This window comes from Dendrobium catenatum, unplaced genomic scaffold (assembly GCF_001605985.2).
Source record: "Dendrobium catenatum unplaced genomic scaffold, ASM160598v2 fragScaff_scaffold_665, whole genome shotgun sequence".
NCBI classification, from domain to species: domain Eukaryota; kingdom Viridiplantae; phylum Streptophyta; class Magnoliopsida; order Asparagales; family Orchidaceae; genus Dendrobium; species Dendrobium catenatum.
In genome coordinates, this window is record NW_021319127.1 from 2,635,472 (window position 1) to 2,658,208 (window position 22,737).

A 22,737-nucleotide genomic window follows, 5' to 3' on the forward strand; every position below is an offset into this window, starting at 1 on the left:
AAATCATAAGGCTGATGTTGAGTCTTGTATATATGATCTTCGTGTGAATTTAACTTAGGCTTCGTTTGGTACGACTTTTTTATTGTTTCTTAAAGTAGCTTCCTAATTCAAAATTTTTAATTTTTGTATTAGGAAGCTGCTTTAAGAAGCAATAAGAAAGCTGTCCCAAACGAAGCCTTAATTGATGTAGATGTCTCAAAAAAAGTACAAATATGTTGATAATTTTTATGTTGGAACTTGGAAGAGAATTATAACATGTGGTTTAATGTCTATGTGACAGTTTTTCATTATTTTTTGCATTTTTATTTAGTGATGATGATTCTTTGCTATAACTATAACTGAATATGTTTATTTATAATTATAATTATAAATTTAATATAACAAATTTTTTATTAATTTCAAAATTCTTCTTTGAAAATTTTATTTTTGGGAAAACATATTTGCTATTAATGATGAAAGTGTAAAAAATATAAGTTGGCTTAATGGAGCCTATTTGATCATTCAGTTAAAAATTATTTTATTTATGTATTTTTGGGGGATTTTGAATGAATTTAATTATAAATTAACACTTATTTTTTCTTATGTTAGATCTCAAAAAATAGGACATAATGATTTGAGCCAAAATACTCGATCACTAGATTAAGATTTCGTTTGGGATGATTTTCTTAAATCTGATTAAAATCATTTTATTAACTGACATTTGTCTTTACTTTGGATGTGCAGTTCTGAGAATAAAATACAAAATTTATAAAAAAAAAAATTAATCTCTTTTATTTTATATATTTTAAATTTGCATTCATAAATATGTGTAAATAATTGAGAAAATTTTGAAAAAAAAAAATTCTTTTTCTTGATCAGAGATTCAGTATATATGAGCCTACCATTTGGGGGTTTTCTGCACAGAGGAAAGATGGCTGTGTTGGTAGAGAAGGCTTTGGAATGTTCATTTTCATGTGAAAGGTATCTTCTTTGGAAGCTTGAAGAATGGGAGTCTGCCATTTAGTGCATAAATAAGCTTGTTTATTCATACTTCTTTTTTCCTTGTTGAATTTAGGGGATATTTGGGGTTTATTTTATTTTATTTTATTTTAATTATATTTCGGTTTGAAATAAAATATATTTGATATTTTAGAATTATATTTTTGTTTGCTGAGGGTGACACTAATGCTGATGTGGTGATGGTGGTGGGAAGCGGTGGTGAATGATGATGGGTGGCGGATAGTTGCTAGCGTTGATATTTATTTTTAAAAATACTCAAAATATCTAATATTATTTTGAGTGTTTTTTAAAAATAGCTTGAATGCTTTGTTGCAAGACAGAATATTTACGTGTTGTAGTAGAAATGATTATACTGGTGTTTGTCATCAATTACAAATGATATATGCGCTTCTCCTAGGTAGGAAATATATTGATATAATATAGTACAAATCAAATTTATGTGGTAGAACTTATAGGGGCAATGTGGCATAGAAGTTATCTTCAAGATATTATTTGTTCTTTGTTCGGTTGTTCTCTTTTGAGGAAGAGATCAAAGGCCAAGAAGTCTAGCATAAGTCTTAAAGCTAACATCGGGAGTCCTAGTTGGTGCCAATTGTGCGCATCGATCATGTGGTTGAAGGCATGCATTGATGTTGTCGGGGTGTAGCTAAGCAATAATAGTCTAAGTATTGTAACTTGAAGATGGTCATCGAAGAACCGCAAATGTGCAGCAATTGTCAAAAGATTGTAGTCGAGTTATGGTGGTTGGGGAACCCTAGTCATGCAATAATAGTTGAAGGACCATAGTTGAGTAATTGTGGTCAGAAGACTAAAGTTGGGCAATCGTGGTTGAAAGAAAATAGTCGGGTGATGATGGTCATAATCGTAGCTAGACAATGATCATCAACCGGGTGATGGTAATCAGAGGATAATAATCAAGCAATATTAATCAAAATATCGAAGTCAGAAGATGATGGTAAGGGGACTATATAGTCAGGCAGTAATGGTTAAAGACCCACAATCAATCGATGGTCAATGGATCACAATTGGGCAATGGTGGTCGAAGGGCTATAATTATGCTTTTAAATATATGGTTGTGGATTTGATTCCCAAAAATGATGCCAAACTATTGTACGCTAAAGAGAGGTAGTTTAATATCTTAGTATATGCACATAGACCTAACATATCCACATATAAAAGAGGATGCAAGAGCCACCTAAGTTCTATGGGGAAAATCCAAAAAAGAGAAAAAATCATAGGATCTATCTTAGTTGAAATGAGTAATTATTATTGGTTAAAAATAATATATTTTTCTTTGATTAAGATGTTGATGCAATATAATAGACAAAAACTAAGTAAAATAAATTCCATGATACATGCTAGAAGAGCCATGTGGCATGGAAATTATTTTCAATATATTATTTGATTTATTCTCTTTTGTGGGTAATGGCATGCCTTCATGCTGTTGGTGATGGCAAGTGATAAGTTAACAAGTGTCGATATAACCAATCAACAATGATCAGGATATTGTAATCAAACTATGATGGTTGGATGATCATAGCTAAGCAATGATGGTTAGAGAACTGTGATCACGTGATTTTAGTCATAGGATGTAATCAAGGGAAGGTGGTCGGAGAATTGCGGTCCAATGATGGTGATCATAGGATTGTAGTCAAGCAACAATGATCAAAGAAATGGAGCTAGATAATGATGGTTGGAGCAAAATAATTAGGCGATGGTACTTCGAGTGTTGTACTTTGATGCAACTTTGGGATTCTTCAAGCCTTCAAACTTTCTTGAATTTCAAGCCTAGGTCCAAGCCCCTTTCATGTAGAAAGTGGAAGCCAATTTAAAATTTTTAGAGTGACATGTCTCATAAATATAACCACATTTTAAAACACTATTGCATGACCCTTATTAATTTTTTTCAATTATAAACCGTTCATTTAACATTTAAGTGCCTTAAGAACATCATAATTAGATAATTTTAGGCTTATTAGATTCATCTCATCAAGACGCTTGATTTAATTATAAAAATGCAAGATTTGAAAATCTCTAATCCTACAATTAAATTCTAAAATTTTTTAGCTTGCTTCATGTGCTTGATTTGGGTGAAATTAGATGATCACATCATCTCACCGAGACATCCAATTTGATTATAAGTTCACTAAAATGAAAATTTGAATGGCCCTAAATTTAAAAAAAAAAAAGTTACCAATTCAAATATGCATCAATATCCATGCCCAATCAAGTCACTTTTTTATTACAAATCAATTTTTTTAAATAAAAAATAAACACGTATAAAATACATCCAACAACCATATTTTTAAAACTTAAACACTAACATATTTGTATACTTGTTGCTCAGCCATTTTAGACACCAACCTTGTATTGTATTTTTCGAGCTTAAGCATGCCTTATAACGAACACTTATAATATAATAAAATAAGGATATAATAAAACAAGGTAATCCCGAGTTCGGTTGGGAACCCCCATCCCGAGTTCAATTCGCCCTTAAGTGAGACCAGTTAAGCGTTGCCCCCGAGTACATGGTTTGGTGTGGGTCCGTTGGCTAGGTCGACCGGGTTTACGAACTGCCATGCGCCCGGGTGAAGTCCGGGTGACAGTGGACGATTCCTCGTCAAAAAAAAAGTTAATAAAACGTTTTAATAAGTTCAAATTTCTTCCCAAAGTTTATCTATTGTGGAGAGGATCAAGCATTTTGAATTTTGATAATGGTGGTCAAATAACCTCTCCCTAATGTCTTCAAGTAAAAAAAGAAAACATTTAGTTCAATCAAGAGGTCCCTCATGCATATTGAGGGGGTATCAGGTTCCAATTAGTTTGATAGTTATTGATGATAGAATATACAAACTGGGTATAAGAGACAATTGAAAGTGGTTAAGGCCCCCACCATCTCTAACTAGCTCAAGTGGATTGAGTTAGATTTCATTTTGGACAGTTTTCTTACTGCTTTCTAAAACAACTTTTTGATACAAAAATTTCTTGAACACAATGAAAAAATAATGATCAAAAGCTATCCCAAACGAAACTTTAATTCATAGGCAAATCATGCCAACCCTTTGAAAGCCCCCACCAATCTAAAACCCAAACCCAAACCATCTAACATTGAGATAAGCTCCAATCAAACACAAAACACATATATTAATTGCTACTTCTATTATCAAGCCATCATAAACTCAAAATCAAAAATAATTTGTCAGCCTAACACCCTTACTTGAAACTAGACTCAAATATATTCTAGTAAATTTATCTTCAACTGAAAAATCAATCAAATTTCAAGATGAACCTACAATGGGCAGTTTAATCAATCCCTTCATAAGTTGGACTAGCCTAAGAATATAATGGGCAATGAAGAGTTCAATTAAAGACTTACTGAATTTGAGCTGCCTTCACACCTAGTAGTCTTCATCTCTTTTACCCTCTGTTACTTGTCTTATAAGATCAGGTTTTTCAAGGTCCCAAAAATAAGAAAGAAACACAATAAAGCAGCTCGGTGAATTTCTTCATCCAATTCAATTGCAGCTGAATGTTTATAATAGCACAAAGATAATGTAAGTTAATTACACAGAAACGAGAGTCCTATTTTCTGGCATTAGCTCAAATGACTGATGTACATTGAACATAAAAGCTGAGTAAGGTCAAGGATCAGGATTGCCTGGAACGGCTTCCTCATCGCTGGATTCATATTCTTCGTCACTCAGTACTTCATCGCTGGAATTTCCATCAGCTGCAGAGTTTTCATGCTTTGCATACCTCTCACAGTATTCTGGAACGATGTATAGGAAAAAAAATATAAGTAGCAGAGGAAGATGGCTTGTAACTAATCGTTTTGTTATGATATGCTCTTAGCCTTCATTTGGGATGGCTTTCTTACTGCTTTTTGAAGCAGCTTTTTAGTATAAAAATTAAAATTTATATACTAGAAAGCTACTTCAAGAAGCAGTAAAAAAGCCGTCTCAAACAAAACCTTAGTATCATTCTATGGTTCATTCAAGCACCATGATTTGCTTGAAAGGAAGGCCCACTTGAAGCGTGGAAACTATATATGACCACAGAAGACGAAAAAACAACAGAAGAAACAAATATCTGCTATAAAAGTAGATTTATGGTTTGAAGAGTTCATAAAAGACTTGGATAATGGAATACAGTGCTTTCCTGCTGAGTCTTACCACTGTAGATGAGTGATAGTTGCAGGTAATAGCAACTGACAAGCCAACAATCACTCGAGGAATGAAAATGCAATGGAAGCTATCACATTACCACGAGAGTACATTTTTTGAACAGTTTGAGAGCAACTATATTCTTCATCATACGGAAAGAGCAGTCTTGTTGTATTGACGACTAGCCAAACTACAAACCAATATATAACGTGGGATACTGGGAAAGGGGAAGAAAAAATAAATGTCTCCTTGAAATTAAATTTGACCAATTTTTTTCATCATAGTTAGATAGCTTACAAGTTAGCATTTTCCTGAATGTTTAGAAGTCCGCATTTTGAAGGCTATCTAGTAATTGTTTAGCAGAAATAATCCCACTAAGACAAACATCCTAATTAAGAGGATGGATACTGGTGTCATTATAAAGTCAAAATAAAACTATCTGAAAAACGATGGAGTATACATACCTTTTTCTTTACCATTTGAATTTAGCACTTTCTCACAAGCCTTCAACAACAACTGAAAACTCTTATTAAGCGACATATGAAGGCACAATTGCTACACTTGAAATGTTAAATATGGATCTTGTGGTTGATTTTCAAAGGTAATTAAGACCAGCATGGAATTTAAGGAGTTACTGGTGCATTTCATTTGTCAACCCTTACATGAATTGCACTTCAGCTTCCAAAAAGTTTCAAATAAGTTCAGTTACTTCAGTATTTCTCTATTATCATAAACAAAACTAGACAATCCATTTAACAAGTACATTACTGACATGATAATTTCATGCTTATTTTTTACAGTTGAGTCATGAAATCATCAAATGAACAAGTTTCGTAGGTTATTATATGATGTTATTTTAGAAGTACTCTTGTTCATACAGGTACATCATAAAGCAATAGCTAGGAAAAGAGTGTGCAGAACAAACAGAATAAACTTGGCGTTGTTGGGAAAACAGTTTTTCATTTTTTAGGGTGTTATTCTTCTAGTCAAATTTTCAAAGAGCAAATAATCAAGCTTAATTATTCTTTAAGAGCTTTTGTTTTATTATTTAATTTTTTTTATTTTTCCTTTTTTTTTCACCGTTTATAACATACTTGGCAATCTCTCAAATATCACCAACTAGTATTAAGATATTGTGACCAACTTAGAAGGTTTACTGAGCAGGTTCTTGAAGAAGAGCGTGGTAAGTTGCCTCATAAGAAGGAAATACAAGTTATTCTTGATGATGATGATGATGATGATGATGATGAACTGGAGAAAGCCAAAGAAACTAGGTTGAATTCTTGAGGCGACGTTCTAGCCCAAGCTGCTGGTATTTTACTAGAGATGAGGTATCAAAAACCTCGAGAGGAACCGACAAGGTAAAGTTGCCACAAAAACAAAAAAAATCTCACAAAAGGAAGGCTAAGATGCATTCTTATGTTCATTTTCATAAAGACATTTAGCCAAACCATAACGATGAAAGGGATAAGTCATCCTTTTGATGGGGGAAATAAGGACGAGTAGCGGTTGATTCTGGTCACCGTTTATCTTGATCCTATTGTTTTCTCTGACTACCACCATAAGCATTTGACCAAGTTTAAGTTAAACGACTTCAACAAGTAGATGATGAGAAGACTAATGTCGACTTGATAGACTGCCTATTTTCTGGCCAACAACCACAAAAAATCAGTTGCAAAAAATATCAACATGAGGGGCGAGCTAGATCAAATTTGTAGGGAGAAAGAAAGTGTATTTGCATTTTTAAAGCAAAAGGATATTCTTTTTAAGAAAAATTTGGAGATTGAACCAAAGAACAGAAATTTGCAAGGGAATTGGAGAATCATTAAAAAAAAAAGAAAAAAAAAAAAAGCAATATGCTCTGGGCACAACAATCAACAAAGCATTGAATTCCAGATTTATATTAACAACTTGAGTAGTCTTGAGCATAATCATAGATTTTAAAAAAATAACAGTCGCTCACACCTTTCTTCTCAAGCCAAAATGGCTAAGTTAGAGGAAATTTTGAAGAAATCACATGAAAATTAGGCTGATCTGACTTCTCAATATTTCAAAGTCACCCTGATGCGGACATCCGATCATGAAGATTTTCAAAGGAGGAGACGACGGTTGACAGCCGGGATCATTCCACTTTATCTTAATTTGTTATTTATAATTTTTATTTTTATTATGAATTTTCTGTTTTTACCATTTCTTAAGAAGGTCATCCTATGTAAGCTCTAGGGGAATATGTCTTGTTTTAGTTTCTTAGGCCTATATATAGAGGTCATTGCTTATGTAATGTAATGATGGATTATTAATAAAATTTTCTTTGCACTTGTGTTCTTTGGAGAGAACTTGGGTGAGATTCCTATGGGAGGGAATCGGAGTTTCCACCAACCGCAGGATGGGTCCGGGCTAATGGCTTGAAGTCCCTTGGAGAAGGGCAGCGTATTACCCGTCAGCTGCAGGTTGAATTTCAAATACTTTCCTAAAATTATCTAAGCTAAATTAAAAAAGTTCCTAAATTTAAGTCTAATTTGATTTTTAATTAGATTTGATTTAATTACCCTTTTCCTAATTTAGAATCATGATTTAGGAAGATTAAATTCCCTCCAAAACCCTCTCTTTCCTTAATTAGATTATCATTAATTTGGAAAGAAATTTAAATTCAAATTAATCTAATTTGAATTTCAAATCCTTCCTAATTAATTACTTTAATTTTGGAAGCTTCCCTCATCCTATTAATTAATCAAATCTGAAATTGATTGATTAATTAATCCCTACATACATTGAACCTAGACACCCCTTCCCTCCCCCTCTTTCTCTTGATTGGAGCCAATCTTGCTTTGATAGGCTACTTTCCTAGAATATTATAGATAATTTTGGAAAGAGAATCAATCTGATTTGAATTCAAATTCAAATTTTAAATTCTTTCCTAAAATATCTAGTGTTAAATTAGGAAATCTCTTAAATCAATCCAAATCAATTTCAAATTAAATGGGATTAATTATATCTCTTTCTAAAACTGAAATTTAATATTTGGAGAGCATTAACTCCACCAATCCACTTTCCAAACTCATGCATGTCATCGGTTTCCCCACCTTCTCTCTCCTATCTCCCTCTCTCCCCATTAATTCCCCTTCTCTCTCCAAAGGGGAAGTTAAATTTAAATTTCAAATTCCAAATCCCTCCAAATTAAAAATTTGAAAATTAAATTCAGATTTTAAGTGGCTAGCCGCTCTCGTTCTACATCACACCCTTATTAAGAAGTTGATAGAATTTGATGAGTACAAGCACAAGATCAAAGCCAAATATGGAGTAATTTTTTTCTTGGATGTTCTAAGGAACATGGACTGATCTATCCCGTTTGATAGGACTTGAGTTTCTTATAATACAAAGTATTAAACCAACCAAGCAATAATGATTTTTCGCAGAAAGAGAATAGCAAACATTCCTAAAAATATGATTATTATAGTAGCAATGATTTTTTTAAGTCCTATTTGGATGACTTCTAGTACTTATTTTGATGAAATACATTTGCACTTTTAAATTTATATATTTTTGTTTATTTGTGAAAACGCTTGCATATTCCAAATAGGAATAAATTGAATAGTTGATAGTGAAGAACTAAGTGTAATGAATGACAAATCAAATTTCTAACGCATTAATTATGAGTCAAGTTCCTAATAATATTGTAGGAATATCCAGCAATATTTCGAGTAGAGGCATATCTAAAAATATGTCGAGCAATAATATATCAAAGTATATGCTAAGTAGAGACATATCCAAGAATACATCAAATAAATTTAATCATTTATTTCAAAAATATCATTGCCAACTTCATGCGGACATCCGATGGTGGACAATATTCAAAGGAAGAGTCGAAAATGGACGGCCGAGATCACTCGGTTTTATTTTTGTTTATTTCAAAGTATTTCCCTATTTCGGTTGGGTTACATCAAGGATCAGCCTTAAGCCCATATCTTTTTGCTTTAGTCATGGATGTTCTCACTAGACATTTGCAAGAGGATGTACCTTGGTGTATGCTTTTTGCTGATGATATTCTGTTGTTGTTGTTGTAATTGTATTTTGATTTAATTTTGCAATTTTCCTTTTTACCCTTTTTATTTAAAAGTCATGTCTTATGTAAGCCCAAGGGGCAAATTTGTCTTTTAGTTTCTTTTGAGACCTATATATAGATGCCCTTCTCTTGTATTAGGTATGATGGATTAATAAAAAAATTGTTTCTACATTTTGTTCCTTGGGAGGACTTTGGTGAGATCCCTATGGGAGGGAAACGTAGTTTCCACTAGCCGCAGGATAGGTCCAAGCTCGTGGCTTAAAGTCCCTTGGTGATGGACAATGCAACACCCGTCAGCCACAGGAAGCGTCCGGGCTCACGATTTCTTTATTTTTTTCTCCTTATTTTTTTTCCTAATCGCCATCTCCATCCTCTCTCCAATCCCGTCAGCTTCAACCCCTCCACCCAAATCCGCCGGCCTCTTCCCACAACCCTCTCTTCTTCCCCACCAAAATTCGCCATCCCCCTCCTAAGCCTAACCGGCCATCTTTCCCCACCTCCAATCCGCCAACACCCTCACAAACCCTAACCCTAATACCTCCATAGCCGTCAGCCACCTTCTTTCCCCCATTGGCTCCCACAATTTCATCTTGTATTCAAAGTCTTCCTATTTTATACATCTTAATTTGTTAACAAATTCAAATTATTAATTTGAATTTGAATTTGTTTCCTAAATTAGGATTCTTATTTTAGGAAATTTGTTTAAATTAGGTCCTATTAAATTTCTGATTGGATTTGATTTCAATTAATCTTCCTCAATTTCGAATTCCAATCAAGGCCCACTTTAATTCTCTTTCCCTAAATCCTCTCCCCTCTCTACCCGCCGCCCCATCTCTCCTATCTCCTCTCTCGAATTAATTAATGGTTATTCATTAAGGCCCACAATCTCTCTCCTATTTTAATTAATTCCTTCCTAAAAATCGGAACTCCATTCAAGTACCCCTTACCTCCCTTTTCCATTTAGTTTGAAATTCAAATTTCAAATGACCCTCTCCCCCATATCCATTTTACATCACAACTCTAATTCAATATCTTTCCAATATATATCTTTTTGGATATGTAGTTGTCTAGGATGGGCATCACCTTATGACAAAGCTTTATCTTCACGACATAATTATCTCTAGACTTTCCATGAGAAGGGATTACACATACTCTCAATATGGATTTAATCATAAAAGGGAGTAAGTTCTACAGCTTGATTTTTCATTCTTTAGATACTTGGCATTCTAGCTTGATGTTTTACTTATGTGATTTTGAGAGAGATCAAAACTCACCGCTAGAAGGAACTTCACATAAACTTAGTATGGATCTTATCACAAGAGGAAGGGAGTCCAAGTTCCATAAGCTTGATTTTTCTTCTTCAGATACTTAAGATTTTAGTGTGATGCTTAAATTATGTGATTTTGAGACGGATCAACAATATCCTTTTAAAAATAATGATTGAGTGGCAAATAGCTGAATTGTCAAATAGCCGATTAGGTGAAAAACCAAGTTGTTGAATGGCAGATAGCCAATTAGATAAGATTATTGTGTTATTTATTTCATAAGAATTTATCAATTCCTTGAATGAAACTCATGCTTTATGTATGTTAAGTATTAGGGCGACTTCAAACTACAAACTATCCATCTTACTTGGGGGTTGTAATTTTCCTTGAGAGAGTAGGAACAACTTTTAAAGCTCATCATAAGCCGATATCACTTTAATCCTAAGCTTAAGTTAGTCTGTCTCTTATTAACTAGTGGGGTTGCATTTAATACTCAGTTTTTTTTTTTATTTTAATGAAAGCGCTTAATTTTTTTTTTTTTCAAATTTGAAGTTTCACCAATTTCAAATTGAATAAATGAATATTTACTTCAAGATCTAAAAATGTCGGTAATTCCCAATTAGTTGAATTCCAGAAAAGTCAAGCATTTTGGTTCAGTTCCCTGAGTTTATTGTTGAGTTCTTATGATGAGTTCCCCAAGTATAATATCGAGTTCCTATGGCAAATTCCATGAGTGTATTGTTGAGTTTCCAAGGATGATTGAACTTGCTATCAAATTTAAAAGATAAGCTTATGAGTATTCTTTCAGTCAAAAATTAAAGTATCTTCTGCAAGGAAAATTTAAGTTAATACCTTATAACATGCTTTTATTAGAAAATGTAAATGAATAACAAAGTTTGTAAAGTACAATTCCCTTTCTAATTAAAACTTTTGTATACAAACTCATGCAAAAAGTCAGGCACCTGAGATTATGAATTGTCTCGATGGATAAGAAGTGCAAGTCTCAACTAATAACAATCCCATAATGCCCATATGTATGTTATAAAACTCTTACCATTATGATAGATGTAATTATTATAGATCATAATTGGAGGGGTTACCACAAGCAAGAATTTAAAGACTCCACATCCCCGATGACAAGCAGGGTTATCAAAGATCATAACCATAGGGGTCAATATTCACATAAAATTCAAATGCTAAAAATACAAAAGTCCCTCAAGGCTCAATGTCTTTTACTAGTCAATTAACTTCGATGCTCGCAAAGTCTCATCAAGTCTAGTTGAAAAAGTGAGATAAGGCCAGTTCAGCAGCCTATGAATAAGTGGGATAAAGTGACTGAGTTATTTGATTAGACTGAGAGCATAAATATTTATGATCATTCTTTAGTTCACAAGGATAATTATTTAAACAAGGTTCCTATCAAGTTTAGTTTTAGACACAAGGAGGATCAAACTCGATGATTTTAGGGTAGGTCATGTTAATTCCATATGGATGAGGGTGTTAATAAATGACGCGACCAGCCAACCCGACTCAAGCTCAACCTAAAAAATCTAGGTTCGATTTGACCCGTTCATTGAACCAGTCAAGTTGACTTGCAAACCTGTTTTTGACTCAAAACTAACCCGTTTTATATATTTTTCTTTTTTTCATGTGGGTATAATCTTACTATTTTTTATCAAATATCCTAAATTTTATAGTTAATAAGTTATAAAAAAAACTTAACCAAAATGGGTTAACATGTCATATTTGAGTCATTCAGTTTGCTATCAAGTTGGGTTCGAGTTCGGGTTGATATTTTTTACCCGTTTATTAAACAAGTTAGATATGGGTTAGCAGGATTTATGTCGAGTCAATTTCGAGTTAGGCTCAAACCCAACCCGTCAACCTATTTTGACATTCCCTAATTATGGACATTAGATAATCAAACATAAAATTTGAAACTTATGAATCTGACCTATATGCAACAAAGCCCATTTGAGAATTTTCATCTATTCATTATTTTAAAATTGTAAGTGACATTCCTTTCTTTCATGAAGGATTGGGTGAAAGGCTAAAGCTTACAACCCTTCCCAATAGGTAGAGTTGCGGGCTCTAACTCGTCTACCTGGAGTGATGATGATTTTAAATAATAATGAGTTTGTGTATTCTCTAGGGTAATATGCATGCTTTTTAAATTTGAGTAGCATCTCTTAATGAGTACACATAGTGCTTTTAAGTTGTCCTAATTTTGATTGTGAGATTGGAATGCTTGTAGGAATGCACCCAAGAGTTTCTTTTAGTGATTTAGCACATTTTAGAGGACTTGCAGTTTTTTTTCAATGCGCTAACATAACTTATGAATTATGTCGACCTCAAAAGCCGCTTCAAGAAGACGAGAATGACCCGATCAAATACGACGAAGTGGCAAGCAAAAGGCGTGATGTTCAAGCTGGAAAAAACGCATGAACCAAAAGTTGAAATCATCCAATTGGTGTCCATTTATGAAAAAAAATAGCACTGACACATTTGGGATAGTAATGATAGCTTAAACAAACTCTCAGATTGCCCGAGGTCTCTACATGGCGAAAATAAAAAAAATTGTGCTTGTGCGAGGACATGGTGCCTACGATTTATGCAATGCGAATGACGAAAAATATGCAATGATAATAATAAAATCAAATCAATATGTATTTTATAATATTTTTTATTATTTTAAAAGTATTATAAGTAATTAAAAAAATCATTAAACTCCATTTCTTGTCTATTCCTCCATGTGAATATCTCCTCCCTTGCCCATCCTCATTGTCGCCCACGTCACTCCATACATGCACAGAACCCCCCCATCCCCCTTCCCTACCTCGCATACAACCCTTTGCCATTTTCACTCTGTCGATTTCTCTTCTCTCCAGTGGCTCAGCTCATTTGCACACTTAACTTGCGACCCAATCTCCTTATAGATCTTCCTTAGCCCATGTGATTCGCCTCCTCTCTCCTCTTCCTCTCTATTTCCTAAGCACACTCAACTGCCGCATACCTCACAACTGAACCCTCACACCCTCTCTCGTGTTCAAGAAGTCGCATCCCTAGCTACCTCCACGTCACCACCCCTACCAACTAGGGGTGTCAAAATAAGTTTTTAGGTCAGGTTTGAGTCCAACCTAAAACTATCCAACCCTCAATTGATCCAACCCAATTACACAAACGGGTTAGAAATATGAACCCGCCCAAAACCCGGGTCAATCAAATCTGAAACGCTGACCAGGGCGAGCGCAGAGTAGGAGAGCATCGAGCTGCTGGGGGCGGGAACGAGCGTGGGTGCGTCCACAAGCTGGCGAGGGCGAGGCCGGAGCGGGCAAGAGGGGTCAGTAGCAAGGCGAGCCGCAAGAGTGAGGAGATGATGGCGGTCATTCTAGGTTAACAGGTTGACCAGAACACGACCCGATTTTTCAAACAGAGGTGGACCTCTAAGCCAAATTGCTGCCACCATTGGCTGATGCCACCGCCTGAAGCCAACAACCTCTCTCTTCTACATTTCTCTCTCTCCCTTCACTATCTTTATTTATCTCACTCTCTCCAAGTCTTTTGTTCTTCCATCTCACTATCTATATTCCCCTCTTTCCTCTCACTTTCTCTATTCCCCTCTTTCCTCTCACTTTCTCTCTCCCCCTTTCTACTCTAGAAAGAGAGGACAAAAAAGAACATAAAAGAAGATTTGGATTAATGAATGAATATATAATTTTAAATCCATGGAGATATTTGATCTTATAATTGCATTAAGCCTGTAATGCCTTTTACAAAGAATATTTGTTATAAAAAACAATTACAAAGCTCAAAATTTATATTATAAATCGCAAGATTATTTTAGGAGCCCAATCCTCTATTAATAAGTAAACACAGTTGACAATATTTAAATAGCAAAATAAACTATAAAAAAATATGATGATAATAGTGTTCATTGAAAATATCAACTAGAGGGGTTTAAATATTTCAAAATAACCCCAAATCCCAATGTAGATCATTTTTTGGATCGTCTCCAGACAAACAAATATATATAATTTCGATAGAATTACCAAAAAAATAAAAAATATTCAAGAAAATTTATCATTCAAAAATTAAAGCAAAATTTATCCACAATCTACAGGACCACAATCATTTGTAAAAGTGATAAATTTGAGAATGACCTAAGCTCAAAAGAAGCTAATGTCTTCTTGAGCATATTGCTATAATTCATTTTCAAATATTATCCAATCAATAAGTATGTGGCATGTGTCCTCTAACTAATATTTTCGCCATCAAATAGCAACACAAGCAAACAGCATAATTAGAGTCTGATCGAATGGTTTTGTTGCAAAACGACACCGTTAAACTACGATCATGGTCAGAGCCCAGAAGTCCCCTAATAAATAAAAATTCCTTAAGTAATGAATCATAGGAGGTGTTTGATGGGGCAGAAAGCTCTTTGTTATCTAAGGTTAACTTAAATTTGTCACTTTAGACAAGCATCCATCCCAATTCTACAATATAACCTTGGAAAAAATAACTCATGATTGTCGACAATGATCCTTCAGTCAAGTTGGATCAACTATCTCCTCAAACTAAGCAAACTAGAGACTACAACAACCCAAGATGATAGAAATATAGATTCATGAGATGGTTTGTCATCAATAACCCCCACCATCCACTTTTAAGTACAATGTAGTCAACTTTACAATTTTAAAATCAAATTTGTTGCTAATATACGCTCAGTACTTAGTTTCAATTTAATGACTAGCCTTAATCGAAAATTCTCTCCCAACAACGAGAGGAATAATTAATCATAAGGGCTTGCACATATGAAAAACCTATAACTAAATTATAAAGTTCTCATAAAATGAGAGAAAATTCTCTAGGTAGCTAATTCGACCAATAGGTTAAGCCTAATATGACCACCTATAGAGCTACATTAATGATTATAAGATGGATACTTTAGAAGACTATAAGGTATCAAGAGGAAAGCTCATCCAAAATAAAACATTGCCATACCACATAATCAAGGAGTTTCACAACATGACGTGGTCCACCACAACATAACTAATCCAAGGTTTTGTTTGTCCACTCCATGACTCTTATCTTTTATCTTACACATTATCTATCAGTTGAGGTTTGTCCATTTTAACTAATAGGATTAGGTGGTTAATCCATGTGGCATAACAAAGTTATCCTTAAAATAAAAGCTTAGTAGTTTTCTCACACTTTATACATCTATAAATAGAGATGTACATATATGATTTAACTTATGATATCATAACTGAATACAAAATTATTGTCCTGATCTCCAAAATTTTATTTGTTTTTCCTCCAACCCTACCTTCTCCCTCAATGATCTTTCTCACAACCCGTGGATTGATAACAGGAGCAAGATAAAGAAAAGTAGGTACATGCAAGTAAAAGTTATATCCAATGATCTAATCAATACCAATTTGTTATATTCTTCTTAATCATATTACGTTCTTTACATATGTTAGTTTGCCCTCTCATTCCATAAGCAGATAAATCCATGCCAAGTCTTTTGCATATAAACAAAACCTTCATATGCTTGGTCAAAAAATAAATACTCACTTGGATTGGCTTTAGTTTCTAAAATGCATTAAACCCTCTAAATTTGAGATTGAGAATATACATTGATTCCTTCCTTAATTTTGGATCACTACAGGAAACAATATTAAATCCAGAATATAAGAGAAAAAACTCAATCGTGAAGATTATAACGCAATATCAACCTATAATAGAAACTTAAACTTTTGCTGCATGAAAACCTCTTTAGCTAACCCAACAAAATTGGAAAAAAGATTATTGAACTAAAATAGCTTCTCAATGACTAACTGAATAATGTCATAGAATACCCTTAACAACAGCTACTCTTTGAATCATATTTAAGAAAAGAATATAGCAAGCATCAAAGCTACAGCCTTTGAAGAAAAGAATTGATCGAGTGGCAGTGGCAAAAATCAAAAGCCTTAAAAGAAATAAGACAAGTAGCCTACACAGCAACCCAAAAGGAAGAAAAGGAAGAAGCCTTTATTGATCTTACTACAAACATCCATGTCACTTCAACAAAAACTACTAGAAACTACATCCAAAAAAAAGAACCAAAGAGGGAGAACAATTAAGGAAAGCAAGATCTTGTGACCAATGCAACAGATCTGGATAAGTTATCAGATTTGGCAGTAGATCCAACTTTATCCTTGATGGACCAGGACCATATAGCAGGGAAGAAGGAATGGAAAGATATGCTACTCAACATTTAGGAAAGCATATTCATTATTGCAATTTTGTATTTGGGAAGAAAGAATAATTTTATTTTGCCTTCACTTAGAAAATTGGATTTATCCACTACTTGGCATCCTAAATCTTAATCCTTAGATTGGTTAAGAAGAACACTCAATATTTAGTCACCAAAGAATGTAGAACAAAATTAGCCAATAGTGAGAAATTCATAGATTAGTTCATTTATGAGGTTGTTTTATTAGATGAGTGACACGTAATTTTAAGAACATATTTGTTGGATAATGGCATACATTACAAGGGGCAGCCAACATGCCTGTCTGAAAAGACAAAAGAGAAGTTCATCTTTACCAAGACTGTTAGAGATAACTTCAACAGCCTAAAAGGCTGATAAGCAAATCCTACACCCTCTTGCATAAAATCACAGAAATGCCAGATTCTTCTAAACACAAAAAACAAAAAAGGAGAAAACGCTCAAGACGCCGCAAGACCGATAAAGGACAATTAAACCAAAAAGTTAAGCGCAAAGAAAGACACATATGAGAACTTAAATAATCAACAAAAGAAAAAAGTTCCCCAAAGAAAGAAGAAAAGTTGCATCAAAATTTTTGGGCTAACCCATGCAGGTGAAGGCCCAAAACAACAGTAAAAAATTAGATAACTATCTAGATCCAATTGGATAAAAGGATAGCTCCATTTTAATGCTTAATTATAAAACCAAATTATTTGAAGGGGAGAGATAAAATCCAAGAGACTCCTACCAAATTGGACACCAACCAAGAAGAGCTACATTGGCTCAACTTGGCTAACCTGACCATTGGGCTAATCTAACAGAAGCTAACCTAACTGAAGTGTTACGCCATACAAAACCAATTAGGTTTCATGGACGCGATGAGATATGATTAGTTAAATGACAAAGACTACAACAAGGCCACAATAAAGGCATTAAGACAACTAATTTAAAATGCCACATCATCAAGAACTTCCAAGACATTATGTGACCAATTATATCATAGCTCATCCATGCCATGGTTTGCCCATTAAAATCCTTACCTTTTATGTTCTACATTAGCCAGGTTTTATCATTTTAATTAAAATAATTACGTTGTACTCTAAAATACATAATAAATATAAATCTTATAACTAAAATTTGTAGAGTTGATCTCATTTCATATATCTACAAATATGATATATTTACGTAAGCTTTTAATTATAAAGGAACTGTTGGATGCATGACATTACTGTACTCCAAACTCTCTTTTTACAACTGCATCTTCTCTCCCTTGATTTCTCTCACTAGCTTTCCTCCCTCACCAAAAATCTCTATGGACATGTGGCATGATCAAAGAAACAAAAATAGAAAAAAGTAAGTACAAACATAAAAGACTTCTTTCCAATTCAAGAGAATTACAATCAATACTCATTTGAATAACCTTTAGACTAATTCTATGTTATCCCATATGCATTCTAGTTTCTGTCTTCTCATTCCAACCGAAGCTAAGCATCTTTCAGCAAACCCAAACCTTCATTGGATTGGCCAAAATTCCAAGGTGCCTTGGGATTTTCAGTTTGTGAGGCTCTCCACATAATCATTAAATCCATAGTTTGCGATTATAAGGATGATCAACACGGAATACTCCCTTTAACTTTGGATCAATTAGAGACACATTGAGTGATTCAGCAACCAAAAGTTGAGTTGTTCTAACTTAGTTTTTTGGGGCAAGCATAATTCGTCATGAAAGACTAACTTCTCTCATTCTCAAGAACAGAAGTCTACAAATTCTTGGGTCACATGCACCCAGTAAGAATAGCCACTATACAAAAAAATGTGAGGTATCAATCTTTAATCGGAATTTAGTCAAAAAAATTAAAATGATTTCATCTTGCTACAATATCATTCAAAAACACTTTTTACTCTGTATTTAGGAACTCACATGGAGTGGTGGTGCCATGTGAGAATGTAGAATGTCATTCTTTGGTAATTCTTAATCATAAGTATTTAATATTCATTTAAAAGTTTGTCATGTTCTTGTTAGTCTTGGTCATTCTCACTAGACATTTGCAAGAGGTTGTACCCTGATGTATGCTTTTTGTTGATGATATTTTTCTTATTGATAGGACTAGAGAGGGAATTGAAGGTTAACTTAAATTATGGAGGTCAACCTTAGAGTCTAAATATTTTCATTTGAGTAGATCTAATACCGAATATATGGAGTGTACTTTTAGTAGTAATAGATCCAATGAGGGGATTGTGACTTTGGGCGATCAAGTCATTAATAAGAGTATATGTTTTAGATATCTTGGATCTATTGTTTAAAGTGATGGTGAAATAAATGGGGATATTATTAGCATAATTCAAGTTGGATAGATGGTGGTAAAACCTGCAATGCTTTATGATGCAGAATGTTAGCCATTAAAAGAGAAGTATAATATTAAGTGTTTCAGAGATGAGGATGCTCAGGTGGATGAGTGGCATTACTCTTAGAGATATGATACAAAATGAGTATATTCATGAAAATGTTGGAGCAGCTCCAGTCGAAGATAAGATTAGAGAGAGTCACCTTAGATGGTTTGGTCACATAAAACGGCAACCTTCTGATGACCCGGTTAGGAGAGTAGATGTGTTAGATTTGGCTTATATTAAGAAATGTATAGGTAGAACTAAACTTTTCTTTGTTAGATTTAAATGAGACTTTGGTCTTAACATGACACACTAGAGAAAAAATATTCATGTAGCCAACCCCACATAATGCGATAAAGACTTGATGTTGTTGTATTGATGAAGCAAAAAATATAAACCTACAAACAAATCGTTATACTTCAACTGAAAATTTGCCTCTCAAATTAAGCTCCTAACCCTATAACCCATACTCCTCTATAAAGGGAAAATGTTAGAGCTAAAATCAATCTAATTTGGCTTCCACCGTGTAAACATAAACTTTAATTCTTTTAGAACATATCTTTTAAATGTCAAGCCATACGTAAAGATAAATGGACAAATACATTATGTTCTCCTGCAAGTATGGGTTAACAAGACTTTGGCCCACATCTGATATTTGGACAAACCACACACTTCAGGATGATATCAAAGCACCTTCCTGCCAATGTTCGGAGAGAGGAAATAAATACCAAACTTTGCTCGGAGAAAGGAAAAAAGTACCAAACTTATTTGAGTTCATTTTATCAATAGTTTTCCATCTTAACATGCTTATTCGTTTTAAAAAACTCTGTTAAGAATTGGAATTCTTTAAAACAAATTTATCCATGTGAAGGAACAAAAGTAAATAATAATAATAATAATAATAATAATAATAATAATAATAATATAATAAGAATAAGAAACAATTGAAGGAAAATATAATCTAAAACAAATCTATCAATGTGGGTTCTGGGGAGGGAATCATATATACCACTTATATGACAAAGAGTATGTTTTCATAATTTGAATTTGCCCTTCAGGACATAATGGTAGCAACCTAAACATAGCTCTTAGGACCACCTTCTCAGGAAAATACCATTTACTAGAAGAAAAGTTAATTTAAAAGGGAGAAAAAAAGTTAATTTAAAAGGGAGCATCAACAAAAAATTCCTCACTGTCAGGGTATGCACGGAAAAACAAGATAAGTTGCTAATCAAATTGAAAAAACAAATCCTTTCAAATTACCGGAGTTGAAAAAATAAGAACATCATAAGATAACATTAGACAAAAAAAATCAATAATCTTACAAGAATTACTAAAAACATTGGTACAATAAATCAAGTTGAATGTTTTTTTTGGAGATAAACTGAGCAAAGATATAATAAAATAGCTTAATTCATTATGCCATAGAAGATATTAAGTTTCCCAAGTGGAGAAAAAGAAGCCCAATTCACCAAAGTCAAATGTATCCAGTATTTCTGGAGTGCCCAAATTAGTTTACATCAGCTGGTTAATAATCATGTAGCACGCATGCATGATGAAATTAGGTAATGGTGGAAAAACTTTCTTTGGAGGTTCGCTAGTTAAAGTGAATATTTATTGATGAGAAATTTATCTTTGGTTTAAACTTCAAATGAATTACAAATAAGTATGGGATTAGTTAAGCATTAAATCATAGATTGATATACATGGAATTGTCTAAGCTTTAGATCATAAAAAGACATAGATGAATAGATGATAAGAATATCAAAATAAAAATACAACACATATATGATGATGTACAAACGATTCCAGGAACCCATAATGTGATGCTGAGCAAGCCTAGCCTTGGTGTTATGTCAGCGAAAATTGATCTGACATGATGCCAATGGAACTCTATCCCTTCCTACCCCAAATCCTCCTTATCTCCTAGCTGTGCTACATCAAAGATTCTTTCGTTTGATGAAGCAATATGAAAATCATATTCTGATATTCAAGAGAAAACCATATTCAATACATTATAAATGTTTTGATAAAGTTGGTATCACCTATGGAGATCAAGATACACAATGGTAAAACAAACATACTTAGCTAGTACTTCATCATCATATATGTTAGAAATATTGTCCAACTGGAGAAATTATTTTGTGTGGAGTCCAGACGTAAGTTGATGTCCGAATTATGAGTTTACTAAGTGTTTATACACTGTGTACTTTTTTATTTTTTACACAGTATGTACACAATATATACACACTATGTACACTCACATGTCACGACACACAACTCTGCATAGAATAATTTCTAGTCCAACTGACTCCATAAGGGGTGAAATGCCATAGCAAATGTTTAAGCAGATTAAAGAGCAGTTTTAACCTTTCACTTTTAGTTCATAAGCTTGTCTATCACGCATCATTAAAGCAGCAGCTTCTCCGTTCAACGGATCTGAAGGATTGGGATACAAGAGAAGTTGTGGAAGGAAAGTCTCGAAGACATTCAGAAGATCTGAAAAGGAATATTTCAGTTGCCATCTCTTTTTCCATTCACAAGTAACAATTAACATTAATCAGTATAGAAAAATTTAGGTGAGTTCACTAACCAAACATTGGACTCCAAGTCTGGTTGATAACATCCAAGCAGACCGAGCCAGACCTGAACTTGAGAAGTGTATGCGGTTATGCAAAACAATCCCAAAGACAGCAAAATCTTTAAAAAAAACAGCTATACTTCGCTTAGCTACCTCCACACCAAACCGAAACTTAGAAAAAAAAAAAAGAACTCACATTTCATCAACATTTGGATGATATATCTTGGTAACAAAACCAATGGATGGAGACTTGTAAGGGTAAGCATCTGGAAGTTCTACTCTGACCTTCCAGACTCCACCTTGATAGAGACCTGATTAAGTTTCACAAATCATCAGAAAATTTCAAAATTTCTTCTTCAGTAAACATAAATACACACTAATGTTGCAATCGCAAAACTGAAATGCAACTCTGCGTCGCCCTATAAAATACTCTAGCTAAAAATTACATCAAAATTCAAAGTTTTTATGCCTCCAAAATCTAAATCAGGACTTTTACCACCAATCGCAGATCAAACGAACCACACGGAAAAAGAAAAAGAAAAAAAAAACAACAAAAAATAAAATAAAATAAAAACCATGGTTTCATTTCTCCTTGCTCTACATCCACTTGCCACCAAGAAGAACAAAAAACAGTCACATACTGTCATTGGGCCCGTGAAATTCAACGTAAAATTCCTGCATCCCGTCATTTATCGTTTCCACCTTATAATCGCCCATCATCCTTCGTTCCCATCAAAAGAACAACGGCAACAAAAATTAGTAAATCGTTTTACAACGCCAGTATTGGAGATCAGTGAAAAAACGGAACAGATCTAAAGGATTCACAGTTTCATGAAGTCCATCTCCCTCCGCTTGCTCGGAGAAGACATCGGGCCCGCTTCAGACAGTACAGAGTGCCGAGAAGAAAAACCAGATGGAGGAGAAGAGAGCGTCGCAAGGCGGAGAAGAGAAACGGATCGGACAAAGAGCGAGAGAGGACAATTCCAATAAAATAACCTGCTAAATTATTCTACAGCCATATC

At 33.8% G+C, this 22,737-nt stretch overlaps 1 protein-coding gene across 1 annotated transcript; it reads right to left on the minus strand.

Annotated features, from left to right (window-relative positions):
• Nucleotides 1-4,476: 4,476 nt before the first annotated feature.
• LOC110092123 (ubiquitin-conjugating enzyme E2 4) lies at nucleotides 4,477-22,737 on the minus strand. Its single transcript, XM_020816512.2, has 6 exons — nucleotides 22,541-22,737; nucleotides 22,357-22,436; nucleotides 21,912-22,026; nucleotides 21,728-21,780; nucleotides 21,505-21,633; nucleotides 4,477-4,768 (listed from the first exon to the last, which is right to left on the minus strand). The coding sequence occupies exons 1-6, from the start codon at nucleotides 22,582-22,584 to the stop codon at nucleotides 4,641-4,643; spliced, it is 549 nt and encodes a 182-aa protein (XP_020672171.1). The 5' UTR covers nucleotides 22,585-22,737; the 3' UTR covers nucleotides 4,477-4,640.